At 45.7% G+C, this 17,400-nt stretch overlaps 1 protein-coding gene across 3 annotated transcripts in view; it reads right to left on the bottom strand.

The window, feature by feature from the left end:
• The window catches only part of LOC126278983 (receptor-type guanylate cyclase Gyc76C-like), a 638,621-nt gene that overhangs the window by 198,235 nt on the left and 422,986 nt on the right, over positions 1-17,400 (bottom strand). For all 3 annotated transcript variants that reach the window (XM_049979308.1, XM_049979299.1, XM_049979290.1), the window contains exon 2: positions 5,227-5,445. In XM_049979308.1, the coding sequence (XP_049835265.1) occupies positions 5,227-5,412 (186 nt within the window). In that variant the 5' untranslated portion in view covers positions 5,413-5,445. The remainder of the gene's footprint in view (positions 1-5,226; positions 5,446-17,400) is intronic.

Genomic DNA, 17,400 nt, shown 5'->3' with positions numbered 1-17,400 from the left:
TATTCCAGCAGAGGACGGATAAGTGTAATGTAGGCTATCTCTTTAGTGGGTCTGTCGCATCTTCTAAGTGTTCTGCCAACAAAGCGCAGTCTTTGTTTCGCCTTTCCGCACAATATTACCTATGTGGCCTTTCCAATTTAAGTTGCTCGTAATTGTAATTCCTAGGTATTTAGTCGAATTGACAACCTTAGATTTGTGCGATTTATCGTATACCCAAAATTTATCAGATTTCTTTTAGTACCCTTGTGGATGACTTTTTCTTTGTTAAGTGCCAATTGCCACTTTTCGCACCATACAGAAATTCTCTCTAGATCATTTTGTAATTGGAATTGATCGTAGGACGTTTTTACTAGACAGTAAATTACAACGTCATCTGCAAAAAGGAGGCTGCTCAGATTATCACTTAGATCATTTATACACTCCTGGAAATTGAAATAAGAACACCGTGAATTCATTGTCCCAGGAAGGGGAAATTTTATTGACACATTCCTGGGGTCAGATACATCACATGATCACACTGACAGAACCACAGGCACATAGACACAGGCAACAGAGCATGCACAATGTCGGCACTAGTACAGTGTATATCCACCTTTCGCAGCAATGCAGGCTGCTATTCTCCCATGAAGACGATCGTAGAGATGCTGGATGTAGTCCTGTGGAACGGCTTGCCATGCCATTTCCACCTGGCGCCTCAGCTGGACCAGCGTTCGTGCTGGACGTGCAGACCGCGTGAGACGACGCTTCATCCAGTCCCAAACATGCTCAATGGGGGACAGATCCGGAGATCTTGCTGGCCAGGGTAGTTGACTTACACCTTCTAGAGCACATTGGGTGGCACGGGATACATGCGGACGTGCATTGTCCTGTTGGAACAGCAAGTTCCCTTGCCGGTCTAGGAATGGTAGAACGATGGGTTCGATGACGGTTTGGATGTACCGTGCACTATTCATAGTCCCCTCGACGATCACCAGAGGTGTACGGCCAGTGTAGGAGATCGCTCCCCACACCATGATGCCGGGTGTTGGCCCTGTGTGCCTCGGTCGTATGCAGTCCTGATTGTGGCGCTCACCTGCACGGCGCCAAACACGCATACGACCATCATTGGCACCAAGGCAGAAGCGACTCTCATCGCTGAAGACGACACGTCTCCATTCGTCCCTCCATTCACGCCTGTCGCGACACCACTGGAGGCGGGCTGCACGATGTTGGGGTGTGAGCGGAAGACGGCCTAACGGTGTGCGGGACCATAGCCCAGCTTCATGGAGACGGTTGCGAATGGTCCTCGCCGATACCCAGGAGCAACAGTGTCCCTAATTTGCTGGGAAGTGGCGGTGCGGTCCCCTACGGCACTGCGTAGGATCCTACGGTCTTGGCGTGCATCCGTGCGTCGCTGCGGTCCGGTCCCAGGTCGACGGGCACGTGCACCTTCCGCCAACCACTGGCGACAACATCGATGTACTGTGGAGACCTCACGCCCCACGTGTTGAGCAATTCGGCGGTACTTCCACCCGGCCTCCCGCATGCCCACTATACGCCCTCGCTCAAAGTCCGTCAGCTGCACATACGGTTCACGTCCACGCTGTCGCGGCATGCTACCAGTGTTAAAGACTGCGATGGAGCTCCGTATGCCACGGCAAACTGGCTGACACTGACGGCGGCGGTGCACATATGCTGCGCAGCTAGCGCCATTCGACGGCTAACAGAGCGGTTCCTGGTGTGTCCGCTGTGCCGTGCGTGTGATCATTGCTTGTACAGCCCTCTCGCAGTGTCCGGAGCAAGTATGGTGGGTCTGACACACCGGTGTAAATGTGTTCTTTTTTCCATTTCCAGGAGTGTATAAATCAGGAACAGCAAAGAGCCTATGACACTACCTTGCGAAACGTCAGATATCACTTCTGTTCTACTCGATGATGTACCGTCTATGACTACGAACTGTGACCTCTCTGAGGGGAAATCAGGAATCCAGTCACACAACTGAGACGACACTCCATATGCACGCAATTTGATTAATAGTCGCCTATGAGGAACGGTATCACAAGGCTTCTGGGAATCTAAGAATATGGAATCGATCTGAGATCCCTTGTCGACAGCGCTCATTACTTCACGGGAATAAAGAGCTAGCTGTGTTGCACAAGAACGATACTTTCTGAATCCGTGATAGTTGTGTATCAATGAGTCATTTTCTTCAAGGCGATTGCCGGTTGGAGTGGCCGAGCGGTTTTGGGCGCTACAGTCGCAGGTTCTAATTCTGCCTCTGGCATGGATGTGTGTGATGTCATTAGGTTAGTTAGGTTTAAGTAGTTCTAAGTTCTAGGAGACTGATGACCTCAGAAGTTAAGTCCCATAGTGCTCAGAGCCATTTGAACCAGCCTTCGAGGCGATTCATAATGTTCGAGTACAGCATACACTCAAAATCCTACTGCAAATTGAGGTCAGTGATATGGGGTTAGACTCCCAGCAGCGGCACAAATTTTAATTTATATCTGTAGATTCAGACATTATCGTAAATACAGTCGGAATTGCTGATGTCAATATATGTACTCCACCTCAAGCGTATGCAGTATGAGAATAAGAACAGTAATTGCATGCAGTGAACATTTGGAATCACATTTCTCATAACGACCATTTCTCACAGTGGCATATAAATCTGTATGTCTTCAGTAGCCCATACAACACAAAAACTGGAGAGTAACTGTCTGAAGCCGGTCTGACGATTCGCGATTCTGTCTCTTTTTTCCAATGATGCTGACATCAAGTACACTGAAGGCCAAATGAGGCATGTAATCCGCAGTGTATGGAGGGTATAGTTACGGCCAGAAGTGGTTCGTAATGTTTTAAAGGGCGTTTTTCGACCGTTCTTGGATTTTTTTTACCATTCTCGGTGACCAAACGTTGCCTTTTCTTCTACATCTTCATGTTAAGTGTTCTGTGAACATGACCGTCTTCCAAAGTGGCAATAGCTGTGTTCACAGGGCTGCACGTCGCATGCTGGTGTGACGAACACTCAGGCACTGTCACATCTGGACTGGCCAACTGTCACTCGACCCTATCTTAATTCTACAGAAAACGTCTGATCTGTGATCTCCGCACTCTGGTAACTCTACAGATCCAAATAATCCATGAATTGCTTTAAGCTTAGTAAGGCATATCTGTAGAAACTGGTGGACTCCCTTTCTGGCCGTACTGAGGTCACTGTCATGGCTAGACGGTGTTATACGATGTCAGTTTGATGACTCATAGGAGTAACCAATTTTTAATATGGTTTGCTTAGCCTGAAACCTGGAAGTGAAGTGGAAAGGATGTTTATCGACCGTGACTTGGACGTAAACATTGAGGTTATCGTGATCATGAACCAGGACGTTTTTTCAACATTCTCCCGTGATCAAACGTTGCCTTTTCTTCTATATCTTCATAGTAAGTGTTCTGTGGACCTGCCCCTCTTCCAAAATGGCAATAGTCATGCTCACAGGGCTGATCGGTGCATGCTAATATGACGAAAACTCGGGCAGTATCACATTGGACCGGCCAACTATAGCTCGACCTGATGTTAATCCTACAGAGAATGTCTGTGGCTATTTTGAACAGCGGGTGAAACATACCAATGAACATCTCTGCAATCTGGCAACTCTACAGGGTTCAAATCGTCAATGAGTTGCTTCAGCTTCATAAAGCATGTGTGCAGAAACTTTTGGACTCCCTTCCTCACCGTACTAGGGCCACTGTCTTGGCTGGAGGGTGTTAAACGAAGTCAGCTTGATAGCTCCTAGGAGTAACTAATTTTTTGTACCGTTTGCTTAGCCCTGATTAGGACAAAATCTTTAGCTTACGGCAAATAATGGAGAAGTGTTACGAGTGTAACAGGGAATTGTATCTATGCTTTATAGATCTAGAAAATGCATATTACCGGGTACCTAGGAGGAAGTTATTGTCTGTTCTACGAGATTATGGAATAGGAGGCAAACTTTTGCAAGCAATTAAAGGTCCTTACAGCAGTTAGAGTTAACGGTAAGTTGAGTTCATGGTTCAGAGTAGTTTCAGGGTTAAGACAAGGTTGCAACCTGTCTGCACTGTTGTTCATATTATTTATGGACCATATGTTGAAAACAATAGACTCGCTGAGTGAGATTAATATATGTGAGCACAAAATAACCAGTCTCGCATATGCGGATGACTTAGTTGTGATGGTAGATTCGATTGAAAGTTTGTGAAGTAATATTTCAGAGCTAGATCAGAAATGTAAGGACTATGGTATGAAGATTAGCATCTACAAAACGAAAGTAATGTCAGTGTAAAAGAGATATAAACGGATTGAGTGCCAAATAGGAGGAACAAAGTTAGACCAGGTGGACGGTTTCAAGTACTTAGGATGCATAATCTCACAGGATGGCAACATAGTGAAAGAACTGGAAGCGAGGTGAAGCAAAGCTAATGCAGTGAGCGCTCAGCTACGATCTACTCTCTTCTGCCAGAAGGAAGTCAGTACCAAGACTATCTGTGTACCGTTCAATCTTTAGACAAGCTTTGTTGTATGGGAGCGAAAGCTGGGTAGATTCGGGTTACCTTATCAATAAGGTTGAGGTTAGGGGTATGAAAGTAGCTAGGATGATTGCAGGTAGTAGTAGACGGGGACAATAGCAGGAGGGTGTCCACAATGAGGAAATCAAAGAAAAACTGGAAATGAACTGTATAGATGTAGCAGTCAGGGCGAACAGGCTTAGATGGTGGGGTCATGTTACGCGCATGGGAGAAGTAAGGTTACCCGAGAGACTCATGGGTAGAGGGTAGGAGGAGTAGGGGTAGACCGAGGAGAAGGTACCTGGATTCGGTTAAGAATGATTTTGAAGTAATAGGCTTAACATCAGAAGAGGCACCAATGTTAGCACTTGGTTCTAAGCGCGCAGTCAGGAACCGCGCGACTGCTACGGTCTCAGGTTCGAATCCTGCCTCGGGCATGGCTGTGTGTGATGTCCTTAGGTTACTTAGGTTTGAGTAGTTCTAAGTTCTAGGGGACTGATGACCAGAGTAGTTAAGTCCCATAGTGCCCAGAGCCATTTGCACCATTTGAATTGGGGATCATGGAGGAATTTTATAAGGGGGACTATGCTCCAGACTGAACGCTGAAAGGCATAATCAGTCTTCAATGATGATGATGATGATGATGATCAGCCCAAAAACGTGAAGTAAAGAATAAAGAATAGTCTGTTGAGTAGGAGAGGTGCTTACCTGGTCAATGGCCATCTTGACGGCCCCGGAGACAGCGATGCCCTGCCTGTCCTTGAGTGTGCCCCTGACGGCCGTCAGGTATCCGACGGTGAGGTTCTTGAGGATCTGGCCGGACGCCAGGGGGAGGAGGAGGACCGCCGCGACCACCAGCAGCTGTAGCAGCAGCCGGGGCGGTCCGGGGCACATGGCCGGCTGCCGGCGGGGTCAGCCCGCTCCTACCTGCAGGCGAAAAGCTGTCGTCAGTCTCGCGGGGAACACCGTCAACTGTCTGGATGGTGGAGGGCCGAGGGGAGCCGGCCGCAGTGGCCCAGCGCTACAGTCTGGAACCGCGCGACCGCTACGGTCCTTAGGTTAGTTAGGTTCGAGTAGTTCTGAGTTCTAGGGGTCTGATGACCTCAGATGCTAAGTCCCATAGTGCTCAGAACCATTTGAACTTTCGACCGTGACAGGACGTCCCAGACCGCGCGGCTCAGAAACTGTCTCCGCTCGATAGCATCGTATGAGGACATCAGCACATGTAGCAATAGATAGGGCTGTCAGCTGTACATGCTCGGTTTCTGGCCAGAAACGTGTTTCGAGGTTACACTGTTACTCACGCGATTATCGATATTTCATAACATGTTTGCCATACTAGGAATGACTTTAACATCTGAGCAGAAAGGCTGTACTTGAGAAACTTTGCATAACTCAAAATTGAAGTATTTACAACACTGTGGTCGTGATTAAACAGTTGTTTTTATCACATTCAGGCCCTTAGCTAAAACAATCAATCCGGACGGAGTGGGCGAGCGATTCTAGGCGCTACAGCCTGGACCGCTACGGTCGTAGGTTCGAATCCTGCCTCGGGCATGGATGTGTGTGATGTCCGTAGGTTAGTTAGGTTTAATTAGTCCTAAGTTCTAGGGGACTGATGACCTCAGCAGTTGAGTCCCACAGCGCTCAGGGCCATTTGAACCACTTTTTGCTGAGGGGAGACAATCACACAGACAGGAAGCAACTGTAGCAACATTCGGAACAATTTAGTGCACACGGCCAGCTGCCAGTGGTGTCAGCCCATCCGACTTGTAGGGAGAATGTCTCATTCTCGTGCGAAACCGTATCCTTGGAGGACGACGATGTGAGCCGGGTGTTGGGGGAAGGTGGATGGGAAGATCACTTAAGACTACCAGCGGCTGTAGCAAAAGCAAGGACAGTCCGGGGCAAGTGACCGTCTGCTTCTAACAAGGGAACCTCCCCATCGCAACCCCTCAGAATTAGTTATAAGTTGGTACAGTGGATAGGCCTTGAAAAACTGAACACAAATCAATCGAGAAAACAGGAAGAAGTTGTGTGGAACTATGAAAAAAATAAGCAAAATATACAAACTTAGTAGTCCATGTGGAAGATAGGGAACATCAAGGTGAGTGTGAACCCAAGAGCGCCGTGGTCCCGTGGTTAGCGTGTGGAGCTGCGGAACGAGAGGTCCTTGGTTCAAGTCTTCCCTCTGGTGAAAAGTTTAATTTTTTATTTTCAGACAATTATCAAAGTTCAGGCACTCAAACATAATCAACTTCGCTCTCCAAAATTCCAGGACATGTTCAGATTTGCTTGGACATGTGCAGGATTTGACAGTCTACACACGGAAAAATTCGAAAACGGTAAAAACATATGTTTTGACAAAGCACAGGCAAAACAGTGAGACTGTGAAAGTGTTGCGTTCATTTGTTGCAGTTTATGTGACAAACTCTTATGTTTTCACACTTATTTGGGAGTGGTTATCACATCCACAAGAAAACCTAAATCGGACAAGGTAGAAGAATCTTTTTACCCATTCACCAAGTGTACAAGTTAGGTGGGTCGACAACATATTCCTGTCATGTGACGCACATGCCGTCACCAGTGTCGTACAGAATATATCAGACGTGTTTTCCTGTGGAGGAATCGGTTGACCTATGACATTGCAATCAAATGTTTTCGGTTTCCATTGGAGAGGCACGTCCTTTCGGCTACTAATCGCACGGTTTTTCGGTGCAGTGGCAAAACACAGACAATAAACTTATTTCAGTGAACAGAGACTTCAATGAACGAACGGACAGATCATAACTTTGCAAAAACAAAGAAAGTAAACTTTTCGGTCGAGGGAAGACTTGAACCAAGGACCTCTCGTTCCGCAGCTGCTCGCGCTAGCCACGGGACCACGGCGCTCCTGAGCTGCCACTCTCCTAGATGTTGCCTATCTTTCACATGAACTACTAAGTTTGTATATTTTGCTTATTTTTTTCCTGGTTCCGCACAACTTCTTCCTGTTTTCTCGATTGACCTGTGTTCAGTTTTTCAAGGCCTATCCACTGTGCCAACTTACAATTAAATCTGAGGGGGGTGCGATGGAGAGGTTCCCTTGTAAGGAGAAACTTGCAGTCATTCTCATCAGAAAATGTAAATTTGGAAATTTGTGGTAAGATCTTATGGGACCAAACTGCTAACGTCATCCCTAAGCTTACACACTACTTAATCTAACTTAAACTAACTTATTCTAAGGACAACACACACACACACACACACACACACACACACACACACACACACACACACACACACATGCCCAAGGGAGGACTCGAACCTTCGACGGGAGGAGCCGCGCGAACCGTGACAGGACGCCCAAGACCGCACGGCTACCCTGAGCGGCTCAGAAAGTGTCTCCGCTCCAGAGAACACCAGAACATGTAGCAACAGATGGGGCTGTCAGCTGTACATTTTGTGTTTCTGGCCAGAAATGTGTTTCAAGGTAATACTGTTACTTGCGTGAGTACCAATACTTGATAACATGTTTGTCATAGTAGGAACGAGTTTCACACCTGGTCAAAAGGCAGTTCTGTAGAAACATCCCATGACCCAAAGGTGAAACATTTACAACACAGTCGTTGTGCTTAAACATTTGTTTTTACCACATTCAGTCTTTTAACTACTACAATAAAAAAATGGTTCAATGGCTCTGAGCACTATGGGACTTAACATCTATGGTCATCAGTCCCCTAGAACTTAGAACTACCTAAACCTAACTAACCTAAGGACATCATACAACACCCAGTCATACTACAATCAAGCACATATTACTTTATATGCAGAATGTTCCACGTCTGCTGGGGGAAAGAGAAAACAGAGTTGCTTGTCCTGGGATGCAGTAGGGTTGACAAGATGGCTATACTACTTCATGCGGGGACGTATACAAATTTTCATTTACAAGGCTCCTGTAGAGACAGGGGAAGAGCAGGCCGGAGTGGCCGAGCGGTTCTAGACGCTGCAGTCTGGAACAGCGCGACCGCTACGGTCGCAGGTTCGAATCCTGCCTCGGGCATGGATGTGTGTGATGTCCTTACGTTAGTTAGGTTTAAGTAGTTCTAAGTTCTAGGTGACTGATGACCTCAGAAGTTAAGTCCCATAGGGCTCAGAGCCATTTGAACCATTTGAACAGGGGAAGATCTGCTGTCATGAGTTCTGGCCTGCTGCACTAGAAACTGAAGAGATAGCAGGTGGGATGGAGACTGCGTACCGGAACATGATTCGTAGGTACAATGTATGTAACAACGTTGGTGGTCGCCGCTGTTGCAATGCATCAGTAGTGTTCTGTGCCTACAGAGTGCTCTGTTCTTTTATGTTTTGGAATTATGTAAACACGTAACGTTTAACTGTTAATACGAACAGACTTGCTTAAATAATAAACGGATGTTTCGTTGTGATTCGTTGCGAACTGTTACCTGATAATTGTACTGCGTCTCGCCTAATTCAATTCCTCAAGCAGAGTTAACGACCTGAACTGAAGGCGTAGAAAACAAACGGTACATTTCTGAACATGGCTCCTGTTCAAAATACTATGTACTCATTCCACTCTACAAGTCCTAGAAGTTAGTAAAGGGAATTTCCGAGCTCCCTGTGCATGAATGCTGTCCCGTTGCCAAAACAGTACATGGGTGAGACTACTTCGTGAAATAGCTGTCATCATATAAACATTTCTTTCGTCCATTTTCAAGTTGTTAACAACAACCGCTTATCCTATTACTGCTCAAAATATAATACAAATTCCCGACGGCGGATATTGTCATAGCTGAACCATTAATTGATATTTACATAACACTTTCTTGTTTTCCTTATAACAAGCTTTGACTCACAAAATGTTTAGCTTGGAAACCATAAATCTGTCATTTAAAACATACACCACACGACGAAGTAATTTATTCCCACAAAAGTTTGTTCTGACCATGACATCTACATCATACTTAGCAAGCCACCCACTAGTGTGTGTCGGAGGGTGCTTTCGGTACCACTATCTGACCCCTCCAACCCTGTTCCACTCGCGAATAGCCCTTGGGAAGAATGATTGGCGGTAAGCCTCTGTATTGAAAATATACAACAGAATTGTTGTATATTGTATATTATGGAATTATTGTGTGAAACAAGGGCCAGCGGACGGACAAATAGGACGAATCGATCCCGAGTGCAGACACTGTTAAGTTCAATAAACGAAGCGTGACCCCCACAAGAACAAATGGAGCACTGTGCTAAATAATTTAGGAAGCAATCGTTCAGCCTCACTGGATAACAGAGCGCCACACAGAGATTCTGTAATTTGTATCATCTAGCGCTTCTCCTGTCGCAGACAGACATTTAATTTTTACGCCCCGTATATATTTCTGCTGTGCACATATTATCTTTCGGAGGACGGGCAGAATTGGAGATTTGGAGATTTGACATGCGACCGACTGTATCTTCGTAAAGGGCGAGCATAGAGTTCAGTACAAAACAGTCATCCAAACGGACGCTAGGTACGATTTAGCGATTTAGGCTACATCTTTCTTTATCTAGAGCGTTTATTTCTCTGAACGTTCGCTAAACGTACGACAGCTTTGCTGGACATGCGATACAGATATTCCGATTTGAGATTACCCCTACTGCCTGAATCCTTATACGTCGAAATGAGTGCCATTTTGTATGCAAGGATTGACGACCAAGTATTCTTTGGGCTTTCTCAAAGTAGAGACTCTTTACCTTCTATCACACTAAGGTTAAATAAGTTAAGCAAAAGGATTCTCAAATAAATACAGTAGCTCCGCAGGAAAATTAAATGTATGTATAGTGACCGTACTTTATTGTAAGGTAGGGCACATTATTTTATAGGTTTATAAAATCTATTTTGTTTCTGTGCACGAATGTAGAGGCTAGGTTGTTATGCAAGACTACTGTTGTGGTTCTCGGTCAAGAATTAATGGATTCGAATCCTTAAGATTGAAGAAATTACCATCAACATCATTTTGGCAGCAAGAATATGTGGAAGTGTAGACTACAGATCTCATTCACGTGACTGTGAGCCAATTCCTGGGCTAAACCTACAACATCTCTACAGTTTCTGGAGATCCTGACATGATCGCCAATACTTGTGAAATCTGTTATTTGTTTGTATCCTATTAAGCATATATCTAAGTAGGAATGGCACTAATTCTGCTTAATCACAGTAAGTTGTCTGTATTGTTCAAGTAGCTGGAATGAATGGTCAAGAGTTTTGCAGAGATTATAAGTATAGCAGCGGAATCAAATGCTTGTAGTGCTGTTGTAATAGTAGAATATATTCATAGTAACAGTACCTTTGGCAATGGAACAGCAGTGCAATAGTGCGGTAAACACAGCAGCCTTCACAAAACATAATACGCTACTAGTTTTAAATTATGCCTTTAGTGAACCGTTTGGTTTCGTTTTTCATCCTTATTTGACGTTTATGTCATGTTTGCTTTTCGTAAGTGTTAGAATTAGTATTAACGTTAAGATGTTAGGATATAATTACCCGTCTTTATGTTATATTAATTTTCTGCTTTAAAATTCTCTCAAAGTTATGGTCGTTATAAATAAGCAGTCGCAGTATGTAGAATTTTTCGAACTGCCTAAAATATTCACGCGAGTACGTTTTTGCATCGATAATACAAAATAAATAAAAACTGTAGACTTGGTGTATGTATCGTCGATGAGGGTGTTACTTGATTCTCGTGAGGATTGTCACAGATGTATAGAACATATGCTAGTATCGAATTTCATCATTTATTCGATTTTAATTTTAACAATAAAGCCAGAACAATGTAAACGAGGGAACTGCACACTTGAACGCCTTTTGCAGTTTCCATTTTACTGAGGACTGAAAGGAACCGAGCTCTGCAATGGACCGCATCTCAAGACTACACTATGGGTGTAGTCATGGTGCCTCTGCCGCTGTCCATAATTGCAAAGATGTTGCCGGTGCAAGCCACCTAATGGTGCGTGGCGGAGGGTACTTTCGGTAACAGTATCTGACCTACAGACTATGTCCCAAGAATGTTCAATGGGATTCATGTCGGGCGATCTGAGTGCCCAAATCATTCGCTCGAATTGCTCAGAATCTTCTTCAAACCAATCGCAAACAATTGTGGCCTGAAACTTGTGGCCTGGCCAAATGACGCATTGTCATTCACAAAAAATTCATCTTTGCTTGGCAACATTAAGTCCATGAATGGCAGCAAATGGTCTCCAAGTAGCAGAACATCCAGAGGACTCAGTCCATTCCATGTAAACACCATTATGGTGCACCCGCCAGCGTTGCACAATGCCTTGTTGACAACTTGGGTCCATGGCTACGTGGGCGGTCGACGTCTTCATCTACATCATACTCCGCAAGCCACCTAATGGTGTGTGGCGGAGGGTACTTTCGGTACCACTATCTGATCCCTCTAACCCTGATCCACTCGCGAATAGTGCGTGGGAAGAGAAATTGTCGGTAAGCCTCTGTATTGGCTCTAATTTCTCGAATTTTCCCTCGTGGTCAATAAGCGAAATGTATGTGGGGGGAAGTAATATGTTGTCTGACTCCTCCTGAAAAGTGCTGTCTAGGTTCGCAGTGCGTCCCACGTTGATTTCTGAGGTTAGCACACATACAACTCTACGGAAACGTAACTGCTCTCGGTCGTTAAGTGAAGGCCGGCCGCCACTACGTTGTCCTTGGTGAGAGAAAATACATGAAATCTGTTATTCTCGGCCCACTCTTGACACTGTGGATCTCGAAATACTGAATTCCCCAACGATTTCTAGAATGCAATGTCCCACGCGTCTAGCTCCAATTACCATTCCGCATACAGAGACTATTAATTCCCGTCTGGTGGCTGTAATCACCTGGGAGACCTTTCCACATGGATCACCTGACTATAAATGACCGCCAATGCACCGCCCTCCCATACTTTGTATACATGATACTAACCGCCATCTCTAAATGTGCATGTTCCTATCCCATGAATTTGGCAGCCCAGTGTAATGGGCCGAGCACTCAAACAACCCGCCTCGCCCACTAAGGAAACGACTGGGGTGAGCCTAAAAATGAAATTGCACTTTACTAGCAGACATCGCAATTATTCACAAGCGTCCCCACCCTTCACCAAAGTGTGCCCGCCGGATTGGGAAGGAGCGCCTGCTCCCCGGCACGAATCCGCACGGCGACTTGTGTCGAGGTCCGGTGAACCGGCCAGTCTGTGGATGGTTTTTAGGCGGTTTTCCATCTGCCTCGGCGAATGTGGGTTGGTTTCCCTTATTCCGCCTTATCTACACTATGGCGGCGATTGCTGTGCACTGGCCGGGGTGGTTCAAAAATGCTTCGAATAGCTCTGAGCACTATGGGACTTAACTGCTGTGGTCATCAGTCCCCTAGAACTCAGAACTACTTAAACCCAACTAACCTAAGGACATCACACACATCCATGCCCAAGGCAGGATTCGAACTGGCTGGCCGGGGTGGCCGAGCTGCTCTAGGCGCTATAGTCTGGAACCGCAAGACCGCTACGGTCGCACGTTCGAATCCTGCCTCGGGTATGGATGTGTGTGATGTCCTTAAGTTAGTCAGGTTTTTAATTAGTTCTAAGTTCTAGTGGACTGATGACCACAGCAGTTAAGTCCCATAGTGCTCAGAGCCATTTGAACCATTTTTCTGATTGCTGCGCAAACAAGTTCTCCACGTACGCGTACACCACCATTACTCCACCACGCAAACATTACTCCACCACGCAAACATCTGGCAGAAGTAAAGCTGTGAGGACGGGGCGTGAGTCGTGCGTCGGTAGCTCAGATGGTAGAGCACTTGCCCGCGAAAGGCAAAGGTCCCGAGTTCGAGTCCCGGTCCGACACACAGTTTTAATCTGCCAGGAAGTTTCATATCAGCGCACACTCCGCTGCAGAGTGAAAATCTCATTCAAGGAAGACTGTTTCCACCACCATTTGTGTGTGTGTGTGTCTTTATTTTAAAGAGAGAGAGAGAGAGAGAGAGAGAGAGAGAGAGAGAGAGAGAGAGAGAGAATTACATGAGAGTCTAACGGAGCGAACCAGAAGCTAACCTGTGGCTGCTGAGGAAGATCGGTACGCAGCACAAGTCCAGCAGCGCTCATGCCCGGGAGAACACTGGTCTCCGGAGCAAGTGGCGAGAGCGCTGAAGGCTAGAGGCCAGGAGCCCGTTACTGGTCTAGGCGTCTAGGCAGCGTCTGCTCAGCGCAAACCGCAAGTAATTGAAAATGCTGCAGCCGTGTGTGCGGGTGTGTGTACGCACCCGTTCGCCGGGGTCAATTTTGTCGTAGCTATCGTCGAAATAGGCACTTACTTCTGACGAGCATAATTTCTCACTCGAGATCGAAATAGGGACACGGAACGTGACTATATTAGTGATTTTCTTATTTTAGACTTGCGCATTTCAATCGTGAGAGCTGCGTTTCAACAAGTGCTTGCCACGTCAAGAAGTCACTGGAACGGTCGTTATATGGGACTCATCGCCACGGAGAAAAGTTGGAAGGTTCCCTTTACCGTAGACACCATTACTTCTCTTTTATTCAGCTAATGATTGCAAAATATTATCATACTGCGACACCTACCAACATTGCCAACGTCGTTTGCGCTATGAGCTGAAAAATTTTTGATACTTTTGCAGCTGCTGCATGTCGCCCATCAGAATCCACGATGCCAGTTGGGGGCAATAATAATAATCACTACAGCTGCAGAAGAACAGACGTGAATACCGGACTGCAGGATGAAAAATCACGTTATTGTATTGTATGTTAATCAGGGACCAAGAAACGACGGAGAGGCTCCGTCCCCGCCGCAGCCACAGTGGTACACAACCCCACAACGACTACCGCAAGCCACTTCAACCTGGTAGAGCACTTGCCCGCGAAAGGCAAAGGTCCCGAGTTCGAGTATCGGTCCGGCACACAGTTTTCATCTGCCAGGAAGTTTCATATCAGCGCACATTCCGCTGCAGAGTGAAAATCTCATTCTGGAAACATCCCCCAGCCTGTGGCTAAGCCGTGTCTCCGCAATATCCTTTCTTTCAGGAGTGCTAGTCCTGGAAGGTTCGCAGGAGAGCTTCTGTAAAGTTTGGAAGGTAGGAGACGAGGAACTGGCGGAAGTAAAGCTGTGAGGACGAGGCGTGAGTCGTGCTTGGGTAGCTCAGTTGGTAGAGCACTTGCCCGCGAAAGGCAAAGGTCCCGAGTTCGAGTCTCGGTCCGGCACACAGTTTTAATCTGCTAAAAAGTTTCATATCAGCGCACACTCCGCTGCAGAGTGAAAATCTCATTCTAGCTCCGTTATGTTAAACCGAATGCAGGACTGTCAATCCATCATGGATTTTCTTTTTCCAGAGACAAATGGCAAACTATTGTCACGATTCCGTCGTACATCAAGTGGAGGGGGCGTCCTTATGAGAATTGGGGGGGGGGGGGGGGTGAAAGACAGGCCATATTTGTGAAATTAGGAATCAGCGATGAAATCTGTACTCCAGGGTGATGGGCCGGCTCCTTTCTGGAGCACGGTAAGGGAAGCAACAGAGAACGATTGAAGACCTTATTATGACGCAGTTCTGTAAAGGTTCCTGGCCATATGTACTACAGATTAGCGCCAAAATCACATCTGAACCAAGTAATCATCTTAATTTATCGTAAATATAGCGATAATTAAAAAGAGCCAAGATATATAGTGATTTTCCGTTGCAGTCCACAGTGCTTAATCAGAAGTTTAACGGAATCGAGACAAAGACTACTAGAAATTCGAGCTGTACTCAGATTCTAGGAGGAGGCAAGTACTCCTTCATCCCCCCCCCCCCCCCTTCCTGGCCCTCACACCGAAGATCCTTGCCAAAGCCTATGGTAGCGTGGAACTTTTGGTGCCATCGTCGAAGGTTTCGAAATCCCTGAGATGTAGTGTCGTACACTCAAAGAAACATCACACCGCACAGCTGTCAAAGAACTGCTCACCCGCGGTCATTGCAGAGGACTGCGATGAAAAATAAGAGAACGACAGACAAAAGTCACTCCAAAAGTAACTGTCGCACTGGCGTGCCCTGTCAGAAGAAAACACCACGAGCGAAACTCCTTAAGCAGGCAACTACAGGGAAAGATGGAATTCCAAAACCGTTCATTAGCGGTGCAGATGCCTGTAAAAGCAAAACATGGTGCCGAATCCCTAGAACCTGATCTAAGGAGTGCAGGACTGGTTTTGTGACTACAGTCACCACATCTCAATTTACTCAGCATTTGTGATGTACTTTGGACAGAATTGTCGCGATCGTTACCCATCTCGATTATCGTTAACTGAACTTGCTAATACTTTGCAGGAAGAACGCTACAAGATTGCCTCGAAAATCAAACAGGACCCATACTTACTGATTTCGAGACGACTGGAAGATGTTTTCAATGCCAGCGGTTTTCCTAAACCGTGTTAGGCATGGTAATGTACTGAGGTTTTAGAGTTTCCATCTTTCCATTCATCCTCTGTAGTCTCCTGAACAAAATGAATCCTTTTTAAACATCCTATATTATGAGAGATGTCGTATAGACGAGAAATCCACAAATACTGTCGTGAACGTAATGATTACTGGCAGTTCAGTTGCACTGCATTTCTCCCCACTTTACAATGAAACAAGTGTATGCTGTAGCATAAGTCACAGCTTGTTAGGTCCGCTTACATTAGCCATGAACAAAAATGATTGCCATAGCTCGCTACACCGGGGGGCAGGCTCTGCCGCCGGACAGGTTTGGTTTACCCATTTGCATGATACAAGGCAAACACGGACTGTTTCGAAGTTGTAGCGGAACACAGCTGCGTGTTATTGTATACGCTACTTTCCTTTTACCCTTGTCAGTGGTGAGAAATCTGTTGTTGAGCAAACAGCCAATGTTCCTAGGGCTACGCGGATAATGTTCGTACGAATTATAGACTTTCTTCTGTTAAGTTTATCGAAATTGTTATAACGTTAATTAAATGGTACGAATTAGGAGTAAGACAGAGTTCCTTTGTTAGTGACACCAGCCGATAGCTCAATAACAGTGTCTTTAAACCTACTATCGCCTTGACTCCCGTCGCCGGACGTTGTGACCGAGCGGTTCTAGGCGCTTCAGTACGGAACCGCGCTGCTGCTACGGTCGCAGGTTCCAATCCTGCCTCGGGCATTGATGTGTGTGATGTCCTTAGGTTAGTTAGGTATAAGTAGTTCTAAGTATAGTTGACTGATGACCTCAGATGTTAAGTCTCATAGTGCTTAGAGCCATTTGAACCATTTGACCCCAGTCTCAGAAATTACGTTTGTGTCCAATTCCGGAGAATGAATCGGTTCTACAAACCAACTGAAGCTGTCTTTTATTTCTCAAGAATTATTGTCAAAATGACAGTTTCAAAAAATACAAAAGTGGACGAACAGACAGTGAAATAAGCTCTTAATGGAGATCAGCTGGTAAATTCTGCAGTAGGGTACAGTTTTTTGTTCGTAAGGGACCATCAGAACAACGTACTACACCCATGAAAAAAAAGGGAAAATTACAACAATGATACCTTCTCGGGACAGATTTACAAACACTTTCAGTGATCAATTGAAAGATGAGCTAATTAAAATTCTTAAATATTTAGGCAATGTTTTTTGTGCCACATCTATCCAACATGAGCAAAAAACTGCAGACAGTAATTTATTTCGGAGTTTCATGATGCGGCATTCCAAATTCTCCTTGTGGTGAACCCAATCTAACATACTTCAAAGAGCACAACTTCCAGCGCTGAGCAATACATTGTTATTTTGAAAACCTATAACAACATTGGTATTATTGTTTCAATTTTTAATTTTTACGTGCTCGCATTTACAAGGCTTTGTTTCGTACACAG

This window comes from Schistocerca gregaria, chromosome 1, assembly GCF_023897955.1.
Source record: "Schistocerca gregaria isolate iqSchGreg1 chromosome 1, iqSchGreg1.2, whole genome shotgun sequence".
In the NCBI taxonomy this organism is placed as follows: Eukaryota; Metazoa; Arthropoda; class Insecta; order Orthoptera; family Acrididae; genus Schistocerca; species Schistocerca gregaria.
The sequence above is the reverse complement of the archived record's forward strand: the minus strand, read 5'-3'. Positions and strand labels throughout refer to the sequence as shown.